The sequence below is a fragment of the Polyodon spathula genome, chromosome 15, assembly GCF_017654505.1.
Source record: "Polyodon spathula isolate WHYD16114869_AA chromosome 15, ASM1765450v1, whole genome shotgun sequence".
Classification (NCBI taxonomy): domain Eukaryota; kingdom Metazoa; phylum Chordata; class Actinopteri; order Acipenseriformes; family Polyodontidae; genus Polyodon; species Polyodon spathula.
This window is the reverse complement of record NC_054548.1, coordinates 1659394-1680565: the sequence shown is the minus strand read 5'-3', so window position 1 is coordinate 1680565 and position 21172 is coordinate 1659394. Positions and strand designations below refer to the sequence as shown.

The 21172-nt window shown below is 37.5% G+C and overlaps 1 protein-coding gene across 4 annotated transcripts in view; it reads right to left on the bottom strand.

The window, feature by feature from the left end:
- Window positions 1–21172, bottom strand: part of LOC121327979 (ecto-NOX disulfide-thiol exchanger 1-like) — a 63658-nt gene that overhangs the window by 21530 nt on the left and 20956 nt on the right. For 3 of the 4 annotated variants that reach the window (XM_041272379.1, XM_041272378.1, XM_041272375.1), the window contains exons 2-3: window positions 6689–6802; window positions 3279–3416 (exon numbers count right to left, since the gene is read on the bottom strand). In XM_041272379.1, coding sequence (XP_041128313.1) covers window positions 3279–3416; window positions 6689–6698 — 148 coding nt within the window. In that variant the 5' untranslated portion in view covers window positions 6699–6802. The remainder of the gene's footprint in view (window positions 1–3278; window positions 3417–6688; window positions 6803–21172) is intronic. The other variant, XM_041272377.1, reaches the window with a different exon arrangement.

Sequence of the window (21172 nt, the reverse complement as noted above, 5' to 3'; positions counted from 1 at the left end):
ACTTTCAATTAATTTCTGTTCGAGTTGTATATGTTTTCAAATATTTAAAAGTTTCATACTTGTATATTTAAACACAATTACCTCTGACCAGCATTTCTTCCTCCCATTCGGTCCCTTGTAATTTGCCTCCTTTATAATTACATCTTATTACCACGTCATTTATCCCCACCAAGCCTACTTCATCCTCAGCCTCTTAAAACATACTGGTATACACTCTTACAACAGGTCATACATAAAAAAAGCACTCCGATTTTATCAGCACAGTTTAAGGTGTTTAAAATACAACCAATCGTATTACATGACCTAAGAAATATAGATTCTAAATTCCCCATGGACCTTCAAAGGAAAATATTGATGGGCTCTGCAAATATAATGGTTTAAGTCTAAATAATAACCTGTAGAGGTGATATAAACGATAAACAATATAATACGGTTATTAATAATATTGCTATAATATGAAATGAAGCTTTCTGATGATAATTACTCATTATAACCCTACTGTAAACTGTTCTTACTTGTTAATAATCAGTAATAACACATTTAATAAACATTTAATAACACATTTATAGGAACTCATAAAACTGTGTGTTACTCATATACTTCCCTCACACATTTTAGAGCTCATGAATCGGGAGAGGGCTATTAACTATTATTACAATTGTAATTATTGTAACAAAAATTAGTGCATTTTTAGACCAGCTTTCTAAGACAGGACACAAAAGATAAGTGGTTGTGAAAGTATCAGCTTGACTTTCAATGCTCACATGCTCACAAGCCCTCCACAAGTCTGGATCTGAAATCTTTTACACTCTCACTCAGCTGCATCTGCACACAGGCTCTGCAGGGAGAGTTCGATTCAATAAAGTGATACTGTTTAAATCCACCCGCACCACAGCTTTGGATGAAACAAGCTGCTACTTATGATTAATGATGTTTTAGAAATTGTTGGATGGCATTTATCTAGTCTACAGAGGATCAGATCAAATAAGTTACATTTTTTAATTGTACAATGATGAACAGAAGAAGATTCCTCTGAGACAAAACAGATGTTAAGACTTAAATGTGCCATCGTTCTTATTCATGTTCTCATTTTTCTATTTTGTCATCTGTAAATACTAGTCTACACCCACGAAAGAGTAATATCTCGATATTGGATGCCAGACACTTTAGAATGTTGTATTATTTGGCAACCATTGTGCTTCACTCTGTAACAATTTCAGACCCTTGACAAAAAAGGCACTGAGCAATGTGTCTGAATGCATCTTCTCATGTACAGTATCATAAACCTGCTCATCAGAAAGTGCCTACAAGGATCTTCTGGAGTCATTATTGAAATGTATATCATGCAAGGCACACATCCCTAATATACAATTCAAATGAGTGGGAGTACCTTCCTGACAATGAGAGGACGGTATTAACAAGCGGCACGCATATGCATGGCTGGGAAGCGCTATTCCTGAATGTTAATCTGCACACTAATTTGGCAGAATCTGGTGAGGGTTTACTGCAGCATTGCATTATTCTTCACTAAGTACAGAGAGGTTCATGCATATCACAGCACAATACTTCGGAACAGCTGTATTTGCAAACAGTGCATTACTAACATCAGATATGCTTTTAAGATGCTCTTAAGCATCATATACTTCAGAAGAGAACAAAAGCAGCACATCATTATGCTCTAAACATCTCTAGGAGGATATTAATTCACAGACAGATTAATCAACACTTGTACAATTCGGCGTCGCTTTATCGGGACACCTCTGGAAAAGGAAAAATATCCCGAATAAGCGACTGACCCAATTAAATGAGAAGCAGTTGAGATGACCATAGTCACACTTTTTTGACTCTTAATGAAAAGATAAAGAATTAAATCACAACACATTATGACTAAATATTAAATACATCATTTAAAATACAAGTCAACGTTTTATTTTTATTCCTAAACCAAATTAATCGCACCTGCGATGTTGACACGCCAACAGCTTGAGAAACCACAGGAGACTCCTCTTTCTTCAAGACAAGAGTTCAACATGGTTTATGCAATTCACACAAGTCACAGTGTAATCACATACTCACTGCAATTAAACCCAATTAAACGACATAAATAGCATTGGGAAGACTTGTCTCCCAGAGCTGTATCCCATTTAAGCAGCAATCCCGATTATCAGTATCCCGATTAGGCAACTCCGACTGTAACAGCTTTTATTACAATCATACAATGCTGATGGTTTTCAGAAACCTTTTGGCAATCTAATCATGTGCAATCATTTGAAGTATCAGCACAGATAAATGAAAGCAAAAATGTCAACTCTGCAGTCGGTATACAGAAAAAGCTGTAAAGTTCCTAAGTGTAAAAGAGCGCTCAAAAATGAAAGAACATCTTTATTAACATCCTTGTGGCTGGTAGATAAGAAAGACCAGGCACATAAAGCAAAAGGTTAGTACCTCACTCTGATAGAAACTCCCAATGTCATGTACAGCTCTGTAAGTGAGACATATCTTATAAATCTAACACATAAGCATGCAACCAGGCCAGATTAACATCAAGGTTTAATATGAGAAATATATCCATGCAGCCTGTTTAATGATACATCTGGGAGGACAAGAAACACATTGCAATTCTCAACCCTCATGGTGAGAAAACTAGTTATTAATATCTCAGCATCTGCTTCAGACTCGTGACAGTTCTCACAAATATAAAGCTGACGGAACATGAAGACACTTTTTCTGGAACCTGCTTCCAGGAGACCTAGTTTGAGGCAGCTTTGCTGTATCAAACCCCAAGTCTCCCCTGGTGTGCCGTGCTGTGGCCAACAGCAGTATGGTTACAGTGCTTCTAAGTTTATGGCATTAGAGGCAGGGAGGATGAAAGCAAAGTTTTGATGGAATAAAGTTTCTGACATTTAAAATACACCCATGTCTTAAGAACTTAAGAAAGTCAGAGAGGCAGCTCAGAGATAGCTCGGAGACATCCGACCTATTCACTTTCTTCAGGCTTCTGTGACATCTCTTTGAAAAAAAATAACCAATGCTGTCACTGTAACAATCTTCCATACTTTGGCATATAATTTTAGAAGTTTCTTTGAGTCTTATTGCATTGACTGTTTCTAGTGCCTATGTTTATATGGATGAAATGCTTATGGCATTGTGTATGTAACACAAGAGAGCCAAAAGTACTGCAAAGGGTTAATATGAACAAACAGTGAAATACCATCAAGGCAGGGTCCACTACACAAGCTATCGTACACTTTCCAGATTTCAAGTGGAAAATGAATTACCTGAAAGTAGGTGCTGTCCAGTGAGCCCCATAGGGCCGATTCCAAGGTTGTTCATAGCAGTGGCCCAAGCTGTGGGGTCGGCTACAGACATGCTGATGTGAGCTGGGTCCACAGCTTCACTCCTCAACCCATCTGCTGCTGTTAAAACAAAACAACAGTGCAGGGATAACGGCTGTTCCCAGGGAGAAGCATTAGTCAGGCAGCACGCTATAACTAATGCATCCTCGTGGGGTTTATTACTTCACTGGTAGTGGAAAATTACAAAACTCCTAATTTCCCTTCTGTTCAAAAATCTCCACAGGGTTTACATGTATTTAATATGACAATTTCTATCTAGACACAATGGTGAGATGTAGTGCTACTGAACTTGACTTAATGAGTGTGGCCTGAATGTAAATCGTAAATAACCACACAAAATTGTTATCTGACAGATGCTGAGGTTCATTAAAAACAATTATCTCTCTTGAGCCAGGCTTTGAGTGAACAGAAAACAACTCAGCCATCAGCACTAGTGCTGCTACGATACTCATTTCTCTACTTGGGTAATGAGCTACTGAAACAAATTCTCAGGGTATCTCTGCAGCTGCTCTTCCCTCTTCCAGGAGGCACTATAATACATTCTTATCTTTCAAACTGTATGCAGCTCTCAAACACAGTTCTTAGCATTCTCAAATATCTATTCTTTTTCCACAGATCTTCTTTCCTCTTTTATCTACAGTTCTTTGTGGAGATGCTCATCATTGGAGATACAGACTTCAAGGGAAGGCTTTTGAAACTGTGAATTCCATTACCCTCAACGAGAACCCAAACCAAACAAAACCCAGTAAGAGTACCTATGTGCACGGTTATGATTTCAGAAACGTGTCGCAACCCTTTAGGTAATTCCACCCAGCTAGAAGAGGCCTGCAAGAGCAGGGGACTGGAAGGGTGGTACAGCAGGCTTTCCCACTCAAACAAATGAATGGAGAAGAAACTGACATGAGAAAACCAGGGCCCAGCTCTGTTTTTATCAGCGGAATGCAACGATATAGCTAACAGCATCATTCGTTATGTATGTTCCTGTGTCATTCTACTGGGAGGCCGACTATTTTTATATTTCCTATCAGCAGGTGTTAATTATAGCTAATTACATTACAGAGCTTGATTTTATCATCTGGTAACAGCCAAGGACATTACATTTGACACCTTTGTCGTTGGGTTTTCTAATGGAATGTATTCTATTGCTTTGCAGAATAAGGAAATGACCTTGAAAAGTCTTTTATCATGCCTCAAGGACCTTTATCAGTAGAAGATAGTAATATTCTTCACTCTGTATTGCTTTATCTAAGACCACATTCATATCTTATGATTTGGACAGCAGTTTAATGCTTGCTTCTGCAATTTTGTGCCTGCCTTGTCATCGCCAGTTTAAAATATTAAGATTGAATGTGTCAATCGTAGTTCTGTCACAACTAATCGCTTCATTCAACCACATTCGTATACATTTTGCACCATATGTTACATATAATATATAATTTAATGTTCTAATCTGAAGTACAAAGCACCAGATATGAAATATAGTACTTCTTGCTGGATTGTTATAAACTATGCTGTACAGGAATCAGAGAAGGACAATTCAGTAAACCCTGGGACTAAATGGCATGAGCAATAAGAGCCTGTTCAAAGAGTACAGCTCTTCAGTTTAGAAACATATGGGTTAAATTAATTCCTAATTGGTATTATCTAGCCCAAATTACTGTTCAAAATGATCACAAGAATACTCAAATGGAACTACAACACGTGAAAGGGTAACAGACAACAACAAATGTGAGGTAAATAGTAGCTTAGCTTGTAAAACTGTAACAAAATGGTTAAAAATCTCAGTAAAAGATCATCACAATTTAAAGTATACATCATGTACTTTCTCTGGCTATTCCATGTACATGGACTGCTTTTCTGGACACGTTATTGTCTTGGGAGTGGAGTGGGGGCGGTGGTGGTTAACTTGTTTCTATGGTGATCATTGTCGTGTAGGCAACACATGAAGGAGATGTATTTATGTATTAATTCTGTTTAAAAAATACTATTATTAATTGCTCCTTCAAACACTATAAGGGTTTCTGTTGGGGTTTTGTCAAATGAAAATGTGAAGATTTTATATTTCAATCAATATTCCCAGGCGCCTTCCCTACACTAGCACCAAGCTTATTGAAGTAAAGTGTATTGTGTGTGACCATTCCTCTACAAGGGTTTAGCAAGCAAGTCTACCATGCACTACCTTTAAAACAGACTTCACCACTTTAAAAATGACACATTGTTGTGCATTTGTGCACGCACTGTAGATTTACTGGTGTGTGGGTGTGACCCTCCCATGTCCCGGAACATCTGGCTTACAGTTTAATAATGTTTACAAGAGTTAAAAAAGCATCAAAAAACAATAGAGAAGTGCAATGAGAGCAACCTGCCTGTGCTGAAACAACACTACAATGGTGACTCTGAATGGGTTTCATTGTAAAGAAACAGTACGATTAAACTGCAATGTAACACAGCCATTATTATTATTATTATTATTATTATTATTATTATTATTATTATTATTATTATTGTGAAAACAGTACTTTAATTCCCAACAGAGACCTTGTTTCCAGTGGATTCCTTCTCCTATTCAATAGGATACAGCTGGATGAGATGGGAAGCACAAAGAGGTCAATGCCTGAGTGGAGTCTGAAATCTGGACCCTGGTTGCTTAATGTGATCTCAGCCCACTTGACTGTGCTACCCACACACACCACAGCACACTGGCAGTATGATCTGAAACTATCTAAGCAATTTACTAAACTGACATTTAGCTACAGAGCTGAAATATCTTACTAGCCAACTTGACAACATTTAATACAGCTGCAGTTGGTATTTATTTGTTTGGGATATGTTACTTGATTGCCTTAACAAGCATTATAAATCTTGTCTATCCTGAAAACTACATTTTATAAAAAAAAATAAAACAAAATAAAACCAGATAATGAATTTAAAATAGCAAGTGGGTCATTTTCAATGGTCTCGTATAAATATTACATGCCTCCAAGCCTTGTAGCACCTTCTGTCACGTTTTATTTAAATTTAGTTTTTAGAAAATTTAATTTCATGAAGTTCTATGGGAAGTTGCCTTTCCAAACCTTTGAAAACATTCTGCATTATAAAACAGATACACAGATAAGAAACTTAACCTGTTACAATTATACATGCAATGACCGAGTACACAAAATTAAAAAAAAAAACATACATACTGTATATTGCACTGATATACAACAAGTTCAAACTCAAGATAAGCAAAATAAATAAATAAAAACCACTGGATCTGCATTGCTTTGTTTATAATAGACACAAAACAAAAAAAACAAAGCTAACAGCTATAACATAATATTTATAATTACCCCCAGCCATGGCAGGGATGTAGGATTCTTGGTTCTGCTTCCCACTGCTTGCATCAGAGCGCTTCCTCCCTGTGTTACTGTTGCAGACAGGGACCCATTGCTGCACACTGAGCTCTGCAATTTAAAATACAAACTCAGTTATAGTGTGCGCTCTGCAGTAAATTAACACAAAACAATAAAAAAAAAACATGTCCCAGAAGCATCAGCTGACTCAAACTGCCGGTAATAATAAGAATAGTACAGACAGAGAGAAAGCCTGCCTGTGTCTGGAAATCAGTGTGACAGTGCTGCAGCTACACAAGGACATCTGTGCCTCAAGAGACAGTTTATCACGCTCTGCCACCAAACTCTGAGGAAATGAGATGTATCTGACCTGCCTGATTGCACACTGAGTGACGAATGCCATTTCAGTAGACGTCATGTCAGACAGTGCCTCACCTCCAGCAGGAACAGCCTCGGCCCCTCATTCTGTATTTGTACCAACACAGTTCACTGCAAGAGTCCATGTCTCTTCTAAACCTACTGATGCTTTTAACTGATATTCCACTAGACATGGGAGATGTCTGGCCAGTTAGAGGGAGTTTGTAGACAGGTGTATTTTGTTTATTTAGGAGGATGTTTGCTTTTCTGTAATCCAGCTTAATGTTGTTAACATATTTATTGGATAGTTGTCATTGCTCGGGTTGGTCAGCTGGTCAGTTCCCAAAAATCTAATTTCAGATATTGTAGTAAATCTGACCTTTTCTCTGCTAAAAAATGTATACAAATAAATAAATAAACAGGGATATATCACTAATTTAAAAAAATACAGAGCAATAGAGGAACAAAATTGTATTCTTGGGGACAACCCAGCTGAGAGGAAAATATCAAAACACAAAGCCAATTAAAAACGCATGGGCTTCAGACAGATACAGTGGGTACACCGTCCCGGCCATTGCCAGTTTGTGCAGCAATTTATCATGATTAGCAGTGTCAGCTTTTGACAGATCCCTCAACATTACAACCAGGCAGGATACAGGCTTCCGAGCCAGCATGACGCGGTATCATTTACTAATTGGGATTGAGCGACAGCAGTGGAATGAGATTGTTTGCAACATTTTATGTAAAAACAAAATTAAGCATGCACTCACATTTCAAGCATAGCAGGGCAACCTGCAGTTCACAGTTCGCAATTTATCGCCCATTTTAATAAGGGGTTTGACATTCAACACTCTTGTTGAGTGAGACACAGAACCAGCAGAGCTTAGACTGCAGATGCAACCATTTACACAGAAAAACAACAAGATTCTGTTCTGTCTTTGCAGCCTGGTAACCCGTTGAGATAAAACTGGTTCGGAAATCTCTGAGGAATGCTGTTGAAGAATGCAAGTAATTTACACAAAGACCTGTATTGTGTGCCTGTGAAAGGGTTGTTCTTGTCAGTGTTTTTTTTCAAAGGACCCTTCCTTGATACATACCTGCAGTTCACACCTGGTCCCTTTAATATAACCCCTGTCTTGGTCCAAGGATCACATTGCATTTACCTGCCAGGTTTTTGTTTCCAGAGCAGCCTTACAAAGTGGCTGCATTTGTAAGTCACATTGTATATACATTCCTGTTTTGGTTCATGACAGAGTCATTATTTATGTGTGAATGGCTGGAAACATTACAAGCTTATTATGTTACGAGGGTTAGATGAATAAGACCAGTAAACTCAAATTCACAGAAGTGTGAATAATTCCTGATAACCTTCTGAAACAGGTGAATCCCAAACACAGCCACTGGCAATGATAAATAGTCACACCAATGCACACGTACGCACTTCAATTAGTTAGAATTCCTGTGATCTCTGGAAAGTGTAATGACAGCAGCACCAGGTGGTAAATTCACTTTAGGTAAACAGAAAACAGACATCAACCAGTGTAAACCAGCAGGAAAAAACGCCCAATACTTCAGTCGGAAAGGGTCATGAATACAATATTGGTTACTCTTTAAACAAAATTGCTTCTAATAATGAATGTGGCAAAGAGTCATTAAACATGCATTCAGTCATGTAGAAAAAGCTAATGACTTGAGAAAATAAGAGGAGGGCAGACCTTAGAATTACAGGATCGCAACCACCAGCCTATCATAGATACAATTCCTTATTTTATTACAAAGCTTGCTGAACCACATAATAGATTCCTGAGCTACGGTTTATATAATGCTGCTTTGATGTGCCATTACTATACAATTACCTGCAACTGACAACCAGGCTATAGGATCAAAGTGGTATTTGTTTTCTATCAACTACAAATACCGTAAAATTAAGTAAACAGAGTGATTACCACTGGCAACAAGACCTTTAATGGTTTCAACAGTACGAGTACTGTAATCATACACACAACAGCGCACTTTGTCTGCACTAGATAAGCCTTTCTTTAAGCAGCAGCAACCTGTTTATGCACGTTTTTTAAAAGTCTGACTGAATTGTTTTTGTTTTCTGTCAGTGTAGGCAGTGATTTAATAAAAGACACAATGAATGTAATGTTTCAGGGTGTGACATATCAGATACTGAACAGCATGGCTTAAACCAATTATCTGCAATGCTGTACAATCCCAAATAAGTCAGATGATTTGCACCAATGAAATAGTGAGATCTTGTGCTCTTTGTAAACCTACAAATGCATTATTGACAATTTACAGCCTGGTATGTCAGCTCCAGAAGACTCCCACATGTGCAGAGAATGAAAGCGAATGTCATAGCTGCAGGTAAAAAACCAGAACAAAAAACAAACCTGTGCTTCATATTTAAAACAACACTCATGCTCCTTCTGTAATATTAGTTGTTTGCATGGGTACATTGTACATTACATTTTGCAGTCATTACAGTAGTCTGTGACCCAAAATGATTGAATTATTTAAATACCCCTAACCTGCAGCTGTCACTTTAGACATTATCCTTTCATCAGATCTCAGTATTATGTGCCAGTTTGTTTGTGTCCATTTCATTCTTCATTAAAGGCATCCTATAGCTATGGCCAGATTGTTTGCTCCCCCTATAGAATTAACACATTTTGCATCATAAAGTCGAATGAAACCTGCTGAATAATGTTACGTTAACATATTGAATTACATACTGCTTTGTAGTTTTCCATGACCTACTATTGTGGCTTCCGGTAGACTTTTGCGATATCATTTTGTAGTTTCTTTAATCACATGATGTTAAATAAAAGATGTAAATGATTTTCTTTTTTTTCTTTTTTTTTTTTTAATTATTATTACGTCTCAATTCTGATATTCTAGGTGATGCTAAACTTTTGGCCACAGCTGTAGACTAACCCTGAATCATTCAGTTGAGTCTCTTTCAACAATAAAATGCAGACACTGTAACTAAATCAGGAAATCAGACCCCATAACTAAAATCAGTCTAAGACAACTCATAGCTACTACAGTGCTCTGCCCATACCCTATAACCCCTAATCACTTCTGATTGGAACAAAGATTGTTTGCAGCCTGTTCAATCACAGTAAATGCATCACCTCCTAGACTGTAAGTAAACTAATCTTTACACAAAACAAAAATTGATTGATTATTTGTACAAGCGACCTTTAACCTGTCAGTCAGTATGATAAAGTAAACAGCATTTTCAATAAACACCTTTAAATCAGAAACAAATATGCATTTTATATGGCATTTATCTTGGTATTTTATTAAAAGTCTTTCAATTTTATTCAAAAGTCTAGTTGAAAAATTCTTCCAAGTTTCTTTTAGCATAGTTTAAAATGAAATCTTGAATGCTGTGTGGTAGACTATTCCCAAAATAACCTAAAAGAAATATGTTTTAATAATGCATTACCTTGTGCAGCTCCTTCTACTTCAGGATTTGAGTCGGTGAAACGACTGACTCGTACCATTTCTTCAATAAAGAGTTCAGAGAAAGCTGTCCTGTTACAAAAGGTATTATGAGGTTGTAAAAGTTTTACTAAACCTGTATTTGTAACTAGCTCCTTACCCCTCACCTCCCTTCTCTAATATGTAAAGGAAATGAGCCATTAAAATTACAAGTGGCCACTCTGATCCTGTCCGATCTAGTCAGACACTGAGCAATGCACATACCAGAACGCACACACCAATCACGCTTTCCATGCAAGCAAAATATTTATTTGCAAGACTACCCAAGGCAACACTACAGGCTGAGAGAATGGTAGGAAATAAACAAAGAAAGGGCAAGCAAGGCTGTGCCTCCCTAATGAGATTCAGCTCACTAAGCTTGATTCTCCAATCTGCCCAATTTAGATCTGCTTGGAACAGGATCTCTCGTGCACTGCATTGATCTGCAACCATAAAAAATAACACACATAGTAAATATTTCATTGGTTCTATTCTGGTTACATATACAATAGAATATTGCACCATTTAAAGAAATGCAGCCTGCTTTTCGATTACAGTTCAGACTCTGACCTGCAGTGTGAACCCTGAGCATGGTCCTATCCAACCGTGAAACAGTAGGTACCTTAGGTACATGCTTCAATATGGTCTGTCCATATGTCACGATACAAATTGTCTACAGCTGCTGATTCAGTACTGCTGTAATTACTGAGGCATGCACTATATACTGTATATGGCAAAATGGCAAAACCAATGGCAAAATATACTGTCTGTTTTTCATACATCAAAAAAGGATTGTATTTTTAGATTTTAAAAAAATTGGAGTGCTGAATATTTAGCTTTCTTGACAAAAAAAAAAAAAAGGCACTTATGCCAAAAACCCATCTGAAGTATCTATTAAGCCAGATTGGAAATCAATTACATTAGACAGTATTAAATCTTACAGCACACACTATTAGAATTAAGTGGTCATTAAATACATGATTCTGTTACTTATCCACAGGGTTTAAACAATGATTAAAGTACAGCAAAATAAGATTAATGTATTACTCTTCTACCGCATTTACATCCCATGCAAAACTATTGCCAACTTCGGAGAGGAGAGCTGTGGTCCAGCCAGTCCTGCAAGTGCAGCAGCTGCAGTTCCAGGCAATTATCCTGATTTGCAATCGACAGACTAATGAATACCTTCAGATACCTTGATACCATATGTTGTGAGCAGAGCCTGTGTTTCTAAAGGTGACTGCTTCTACAATTCAACTGCAGCCAAGGAGACTGAAGAGACAGACATGACTGCTTAGGAAAGACTATATGTCATGACAATGTTTGCCTTTATGGTTTCTGATCTGATCGAGAAGGGCAGGACTCCTAACACACAAACAGCGTTCGTCATATCCACATGTCAGCCTGAGCATGAACTAAATTAAAAACAGATAACAGCTTCACTATCAGAATCAGAAGATCGCACATGTAGTGAGGTTTGGATTATAACTGAATTTGTGATCAATAGAAGTATATTCTGGGGTCTATGTTTTGGGGTTATAAGAGTGGTGAAAAGTGAACCCACTGGTGTATCTATGATGCTATTAAGGATGTTTTTTAAAAAAAAAAACATGGTTCATATATATCCTACAGAAACACCAATGCCTCTTAAAGGGTTGCATTTTTACTTAAGGATTTACAGTAATTACTGGGAACATACTTGATTTACTGAAAGCCCTCTGTGGGCTGAATCTGCAGCCAAGCGAAAGGATTGCCCAGTTGTGAAATTTCATGTAAAGCCAGTTCAGATTACAGAAAACTCTGTTTTTTTACTTTTAAAGCATGGTTATTAAAACACCTCTGGATATTCAATTAAAAGTGCCTATTATAATTGTAACTCAGATGTGGGATTATGTTCCTTGTTGGGAAATGAAAAAAAAAAAAAACAGATCACATGTAAAAACCACACAATTGAATCCATAAGTGTCTTATATAATGTAAAATGGCATTGGAAATGATTGGTCTAGTTAGATTTTGTCTTGTATTTTACATTTCCTGTTAAGCCTAAGAACTTTTTCTTTATAGTTTTATGGACCATGGCATCCAATATCGTATACCCTGACCTACACAAAGCAATTTATTGTATGTTTTACCCCAATCAGAGCGCCTGTTTAGTCAATATTTTATGGTATCCCTTAATAGATAATCCTAAAATGTATGCAGATTATTTTAACGAGCAAGCTGTCTCACAAGTGCAGTGGTTCCTCAGAAGGTATCAGCTTGTATTTGTTGTACTCCACAGCTGGTCCCACTACAGTATTATTGTATGCTGAACAAGCCTAATATATGTTTAATGTCTTCACAAAACAGAAGGAAGAGCCACTCATCTGTTTCACCGCCAAGCTGTATTTGTGTAACCGATATCTTATCTCCTGGCACAGATTAAATCAGAAAATATCTGTGACACTTTTAATACCATCCTGCACCGCATGCTCTTTTCCATTAAACCATACGGTGCAGGCTGACAAGACCAATCGGGATGGGAAACTAATCACTATCTGTTCACAGGCTCAGGTACAATAATTAAAGAGTTAGCCTATGGACTCTCACCCTTATACCATCAAAACAGTACTCCTCTTTACTGTTAATGAAGACGAATGTGTGCAATTGTATCAAGTGATAACAACCACACATCTGTGTACAGAAGGACGACCCTCTCCCTTTCCCTCTCTCTCGCTCTCTCTCTCTCTCTCTCTCTCTCGCTGTCTCTCGCTCTTTTTCTATATTTAGCAGAATTCATGATAAACAACTTTTTAATGAGTGTAATTTGATTACACTCATTGCTTTTAAACGATGTGTTTAACAAGAGATAGGTAATTAAACACAATGTACCTTAACTTCTACAAATTCAACGTCAGTATAAATTAAAACTGCCACAGCAAATCTGAAACTCCATGCAATAATAATTCAAGAGCTGCATCTTTGTGAATAGGGTCATTTGGCCAAGCCTTCGGAAACAGCTGGGGTCTGCTATGGGGATAAGGATTGGCTTAATAACATGTGGAACGAGGCACAGATTGAAACAAGCACAGAACCCCTTTGGTCTCGTTCATTTTAAAACATTGCTCTCTTAATTATATTTCGTCTCAGTTTACACATGGTACCCCTGTCCCACTTGTACTAAACGCATTACAAACAATAAATCTGTAAAACATAATGTTCCATAACTTGTTACTGTCCATTATTGGCAGAACAGCTGTCATTGTGTAAGAAAACGATGCTAATTCATATGCAATGGTCTATGATTAAAAAGTTTCTGACTAACATTTAATGAATTAAAGTGCATGCTTAACGAATGTGACAGACGCTGTGGGGTTCTGCAGCAGAGATAGCACGTCTCTATGTCACCTTTTCCCATAACCCGGGGGGGGGGTTACAATATATCAAAAGGGTTACAGCTGTGCAGCCAGCAAAGAAAACTTTGGGCAATCACTGTTAAAAACGTAAACATTTTTGAAAAATATACCTGTAGGGACTGTAGCATGAGGACAAATACCTTTAAAAAAAAGACAAACAGCTTTTGCAGGTGAAAGCTTTTTATTTATCAAAGAAACAGTAAGCAGACAATGGATGTGTGGAGAATACACTGTGCAGAGCATTATCTACAGAGAATACACTGTGCACAGCATTATCTACAGAGAATACACTGTGCACAGCATTATCTACAGAGAATACACTGTGCACAGTTATCTACAGAGAATACACTGTGCACAGCATTATCTACAGAGAATACACTGTGCACAGAATTATCTACAGAGAATACACTGTGCACAGCATTATCTACAGAGAATACACTGTGCACAGCATTATCTACAGAGAATACACTGTGCACAGCATTATCTACAGAGAATACACTGTGCACAGAATTATCTACAGAGAATACACTGTGCACAGCATTATCTACAGAGAATACACTGTGCACAGCATTATCTACAGAGAATACACTGTGCACAGCATTATCTACAGAGAATACACTGTGCACAGCATTATCTACAGAGAATACACTGTGCACAGCATTATCTACAGAGAATACACTGTGCACAGCATTATCTACAGAGAATACACTGTGCACAGCATTATGTACAGAGAATACACTGTGTAGAGCATTATCTACAGAGAATACACTGTGCACAGCATTATCTACAGTGGGAAGGTTCAGCTGCAGAGAGTCCAGGCATCAGTTTAAACCTCTCCAATGTATATGTACTTTGCTTTAAACAAGAGCTGCAGTAAATGCAGACGGTTTATGCACTGGGCCCCTGTTGCATCTTTGTTTACTGCAGTGGGTTTATTTATCTGTTGTATAGTTTCATGGCAATCGAGTGACTCCACATGTTTGACCCATACTAGTGGAGAGGAAATGCACATTAATGATTCATCTGCTGAAGAAAGCTCTGGGAACATCCATTTGGGAGCATTTCTAGACTAAACACATCTACACATTATTCATTTTGTATTACATTTATTTTAAATATGTATGTATAGATGCTGTCCTCCTGGTGGAATTTCTCTCTTAATTTATATATTAGAATAAAGGCTGCCACATCGGGAAATTGTGGCTGTACCTACATCAAATCTATATGTTTGTAGATGTTTCCATGGTTACCATGAAAATGCAACCAAGGTTCTACTTTTTTATGTTATTACTAATAACATTGGTGGTGTTGGTATTTCAATATACTTATTTCATTACAGTTATGTTTGTGTACTTATCAATCCGAATCTTCATCACCCTGTTCGGATCATGCAGCCACTGGTTATATCCCTCTCTGCTCCTTGGTTTTCACACAGGAACTCGTACAGAACGTTTTTTTAATTAGGGTTTTTTTTTATTTGAGATCACACCTAGCCAGGCTGTTCATATGCATTATTAAACAGAAAAGCAGATGTGTTGGCTAAGTTTAAAGTAGGCTCGCCAATGGACTGGATTGCCCAGCCTGTCCAATCCCTTTAAATGTTAGAATAATAAAAGTAAAACAAAATGCACTAATTTCACACGCATTAGGCTCCTAAAGAAGGAGATTCTTGAAGAGGTGCACAGACAGGAAGATAACCACAGGAGTTTTGGCAGCATCAAAGGAAAGTTATAGAGTGCACGGATGAACTGGGAAAATTGATGAATTGGAAAAATATCCTGTAGAAAGACATCTCATTGCTGGACTCTTTTTTTCTAGCTCAGGTTTAGTCAGGTTTCTGCAAAACCCATTTTTCTAATATCTAAGTGAAGGGACTGAGAGATGGCACTAGTTAAGGGCAGTTGGTGGATGTAAGTCAAGGTGATTTTTCGTCAGACATTACAGTTTTGGTGAGGATGTTTGTTAGTAACTTTTTTTTTAATGTACAGCTGTGGCCAAAAGTTTTGCCTAGAATTTGAGTATTGGTGCATACTACTCTTCTTTTATTTAACATCATGTAATCAAAGAAGCTACAAAATTATATTGCAACAGTCTGCTGGAAGCCATAATAGTAGTACAGTATTTCATGTAACTTTTTTCAGTTTTTCATTAAGTATATGGAAAACTAGAAAATGTAACATTATTCAGCAGGTTTCATTTGACGTTATGAAGCAAAATTAATTAATTCTATAGGGTAATGCAACATGTTTGACCATAGCTGTATGTTTAAAAGAAGGAAAATCCTGTCTAAGTAGGTTTCAATTTAGTCCATGGTTTGCAGCAAGTCAGTAAAGTTATTATTATTTAGTTATTATTTATTATTTGGCAGACATCTTCAGTGGCACTGGAACAATTTTTAAAGTCGGGGTGCTGAAAGCCATTGAACAACACTGCAACCCCTGTATATGATGGAAGCCAGGGGGTGCTGCCACACCCCCAGCACCCCTAGTTCCAGCGTCTCTAGACGCCTTTATCTAAGGCAACTTACAGTGTTTTTCAAACATTACCATACAATATTCTACATATACACAACATTACACAGTGTAACATTAAATTCAGTCACATTACAGACATGCCAACAGTCTCTATATGGATGGGACAGTCCCGATTTCCTAGCACACATCTCGCGTCCTGATGCATAGGAAGAAAGTCCCGATATTTACCCATAGAAAAAAATAAATAAATAATTTGCACAGTAGAGTCAGTGAAAACCCCACGCTGTGCTCTTCATGTGGCTGACTCATCTGCTGATCACTAACTTACACAAAGGGAAGAACGCTTCACTGTGTTTTTACTGTCCTGATGGTTGTGTCGTGTTGAGGAATATGTGTATGATGTGTATGAACCCCCCCTCCCCAGAGATGAGTGTCCCACTGAAGTACAGGCTGGTGTAGTATTACTTTGACACCATATTTATGGAGCTTGCAGGGTGTCAGAATTATATAGGGTGTCTACTAATATTAGTCTGGTAGTTTTACTCTTTTATTATTACAGCTGATTTAAGCACCATGCCAAGCATTTGCATATGAGGCTGAACACTATCTCAAATCCTTGGGATTAACCAGCCAAGTCCATCACATGGAACAGAAATGGATATGCTTCATATGAACTATGGCAGTCTGGAAATTGCATACAGTAAGACAGCAACAAAAACAATTAGAAACCCGGCTCCATTGGGTAGACAGCTGATTACAAATGCCATGTTCAGATATAACCAGGGCTCTACAGAGCAGTGATGAGCTCCAGCTATTCCACTTTCTTCTCCTGAAGAAAGTCTGCCAGCCAAGATGTTAATGTTGACCTTTTACCTCCCTTATCTGCAAACATTGTATCACCTTCCATTGGCTGCTGCTGCAGTGCTCTACTCACCCATTGCGCTTTTAATAACACTAATGTACCATCCCCAAAGATCGTTAAAAAACCAAACCTTTGACCTGGTTAAAATGAAGAGCATTAGCATGGTAACGATAATGAACATGTTTTACTGTCTGTTAAAAGTGCAGCGAACCAGTTTTTCCTTTCTGAAATAGACAGTTCAGTAACAACAAATAGAAACCCTCCTTGCCGCTGTATTTTGGAATCACCAGTGCTGTAACAGAAGGATGCTTTTCAAAAGGCTTCAGTTAGCTAAACAGTGACATTCTGTTGAAGAGGATTTTATTTTTAGTACAGAAGGCCTTTTTTCTTTGTTCTATCATCAAGTCTGGAATTAAATAATGGTATTATTATTTCAGGTAGAATTGAGGTGGTGGTATACTGTAGCATCAGATCATGCAACCTCCAGGGCTTGTTTTTTAACTCTCAGTACATGCTGTGTAAAGCTTTAACTATTAACAGTCATCCACACAGGTCTACATAATACAGAAAAAAAAGGATTTGTAAAATAACTACTTACCTTAAAAAGCCCCTGAGGCTGCATTATTTATAATCATTACATGAACTCAAACAAAACTTGGAAGGATTCCCTGAGGTGTGATGCCTCAAATTGTTTGCAAAACAATGCGATTGAGCTCAGTAGCAACAGCATTACAATAATATATCAGAGCTGTTAATCAGCTACCATTTTCTTTTTGTGTAATGCTGATTTAGGCATTAGTTCTGGTTTCCAGGTATGGAAATATATTTTATCATCGCATGTTAGATGCTTTCCAAAGAAAGGGTAATGGAATAAACACCCAGTTCCTTTCCTCAAGCTTTCAAAGAAAATGGATAGGAAAAGAAAGAACATACAGTTAGCTTGAGGCAGTCAATCCAAGTAATACTATGATTTAGGCAAACATTATACAGCCACCTGTTTCTCTCTTTACAAAGCGTTTTCATTTGGATTAGCTTTCTGTGTGCTTGATCTTATATGTAATTAATGTAAGTTAAGAACAAATATAAACATAAAACAAACCAAAAAAAAAGCTTTTAAGATACTGAGTTGCGTGAAATAAATTGGGCCAGTATTAAAAAAAAGGCAAAGATGTTGTTTACTATTGATCATCTTTGATAGGCCGGAGTACTGAAGCATATAGCAACACTATAATTATCTTTGAATGGTTTAAAATGGTTTTAAAAATCATTCTCTGCTGCAGTAAAGCATGCCCGTGTCTTCGAATAGGGCTGCAGGATTTCTCACAATGCCTTCCTTGTGACTGGCGCACCAAGTCATCACCCACCTCCCTTTTCCTTGTTAAAATCACCTGTCAACAACACTGAGCTGCAATAATGCACATGGCAGGCCATAGTGAGAACATACATGCACACAACAGATTTGTCTCTTCAGCTATTTATGCTCGTTAAATATTTATGCAGAAGTCTCTTGAGAAGCCCTGGTTGACCCCAGCAACAGCAGGGTTACAGTAAAACATGCAAGAAATACAGTCACCCCAATGAATAAATGAAAAAATACAGTCATCATCCCCAATGAATAAATGAAGTGACTTCTCCTACAGAAAGATGTTGTCTTTCCTGTGGTATGCTGTATTGTTGTTGTATTGCAGTGGGAAGTCCTTGTCTCTCACTGTATTATTTCAATGGTCCATAATCAAAGTAACCTTTTTATAGATGCTTGGCATTCAGTCCTACATTGATTGTTTTATATGGTTGAACATGGAGATAACAAATCTCATTAACAGCACAGCGTGTTGGCAGACAGAGTGGCTACAGTGTACAGTGCTATTGAACACATAAACAATTGCAGTTGGTAAAAGAAGGCTAACACTGTATCAGGCAGTATGATATGTAACACTTTCAATGACACATTTTAAACATTTATAATCACACCTGAATCTGTAAGGAAGCCAGTTGAAATACTTTTTTTTTTTAAGTGACAAGTAAATAATTAAAAAATAGAACAATTTCATAAAATCACTGAAATGTTTACAATGTAAAATTGTAATTGTAAAATTATCATAAATCTTGAAATCTGAGCCACAGGGACATGATTAACCCCAAATAAAACCATTTTTTACGAATGTGCTGCCTTGACCTACCTAAGAATGACATTCTGACAGACACTGCACTCTGACACCTGACTCTATTTAGAAACACCCTTATTATAAGCAATACTAGCATACAAAGATGCCGTTATCCCTCTTCGAAGCTGCAGGAGTGTTTGTGTCTATGCAGTACTGCAGTGAATTGCATTGATGGCCCTTTGTTTAAACTGCACACCTTCCCCCTATCCCTACCATAACACTAGTGTATGCTGAACAATATCTATCAAAATGCCTTTAGACAGTATTGACCTTCAGCATGAACAATCCTTTATTACAATGTCAGGAAAACTGACAAAAACTATTGCTGACATACTGCTGGCTTCAATATATAAGCTCCTCCAGAGAGGCATGATGTCTGGTATTTGTCTGGAACAGATTCAATATTTCCAATGTATTGTTCAACAGGAACTTCAATAACTAATATCTGCATTTCACTGCTAAGTCCCGATAGGTAACAAGTTGACTTGCTCACTTGGACAATACAAAAAACGTTTTAAAGTAAAGTGTGGTTTGTAATAGATGTATCCGTTCCAACACAGGCTGCAGATACCTCTCCTTGTAACTGCTATGACATTATACGCAGGACATGGGAAACAGAACAATTGTAATGTAACATGTCTGGCAAACAGGACTCAGTACTGTAACTGCACTGCTTGTCCCTACACTGGCCACCAGGCACTGTGCAGAACTGAGCTCTACTGATACTGGTGTGTGTACAGTGTATACAACACTGTGCCGGGAAATAGAAAGAATCTGGGCCCGAGGCCCCCTTTGACATGCTTTGTGTCTAACATGTTCTGAACATTTTATCAGTGTGATTCTCACACTTCAGTCTCAACTGCACCAGCTCCCGGAGATCAATTATTCTGTGACGAGAGAGAGAGAGAGAGAGAGAGAGAGAGAGAGAGAGAGAGAGAGAGAGAGAGAGAGAGAGAGAGAGAGAGAGAGAGGGAGTCTCAGTCGTGCTATTTCAAAGAGCACACTGTCTCTAATAATGATGCTGGTTGCGTCCTGTGCCACTGATTTAACAGCATTTGTAAAGAAAGCTGAAAATGATTTATTTCGGTTCTGGTGGCACTCCTGGGAATGTCATTATTTTAAACCGTGCAGCACTATAAACTACACAGTGGTTTTATATGTTGACATTGGCTCCATGACTCCTGCTGTGCCCAAAGAACACTATTAAGTCTGTTTTGGGAAATTCTGAAAATTGGTTTCGAGAGAAAGGGCTGCCCCTTACAAACTTTGTATTTGATTTTTCAAAGTTGGAAAAGGGCTTCAATAATTAACTAACTTCTGCAATTTCCCAAGCTGAGTAAATGTATACTTTGCATCATGTTTTCCCTGTAAATGTACTATACTCATAGCTAGTAGTTACACAGAGTGAACGTAGGGTTTTGAGGACAGTTAAATTACCTATTGACTTTTCAAGTTTGTTAAGAGAATCACATCATTTTATGAACACATGAACATTATTACATTCTCTATAACCTTGTTTTTTCAGTGCAGAGGAAGACAAGGTTTGTTTTTTTAGAAAAAACAATCATTTCAATTACATTTTAATATTGTTAATATGTGTATACACATGCAGACAACTATAACTTCCTTGAGAGTAAATAATTCTGTATTGAATAACCACCTTGTACAGTAAGTAATAAAAGCTGCATTCCATATTGTAGTAATTCATTTGGGTGAATCATAGCTTGACTTTTAGA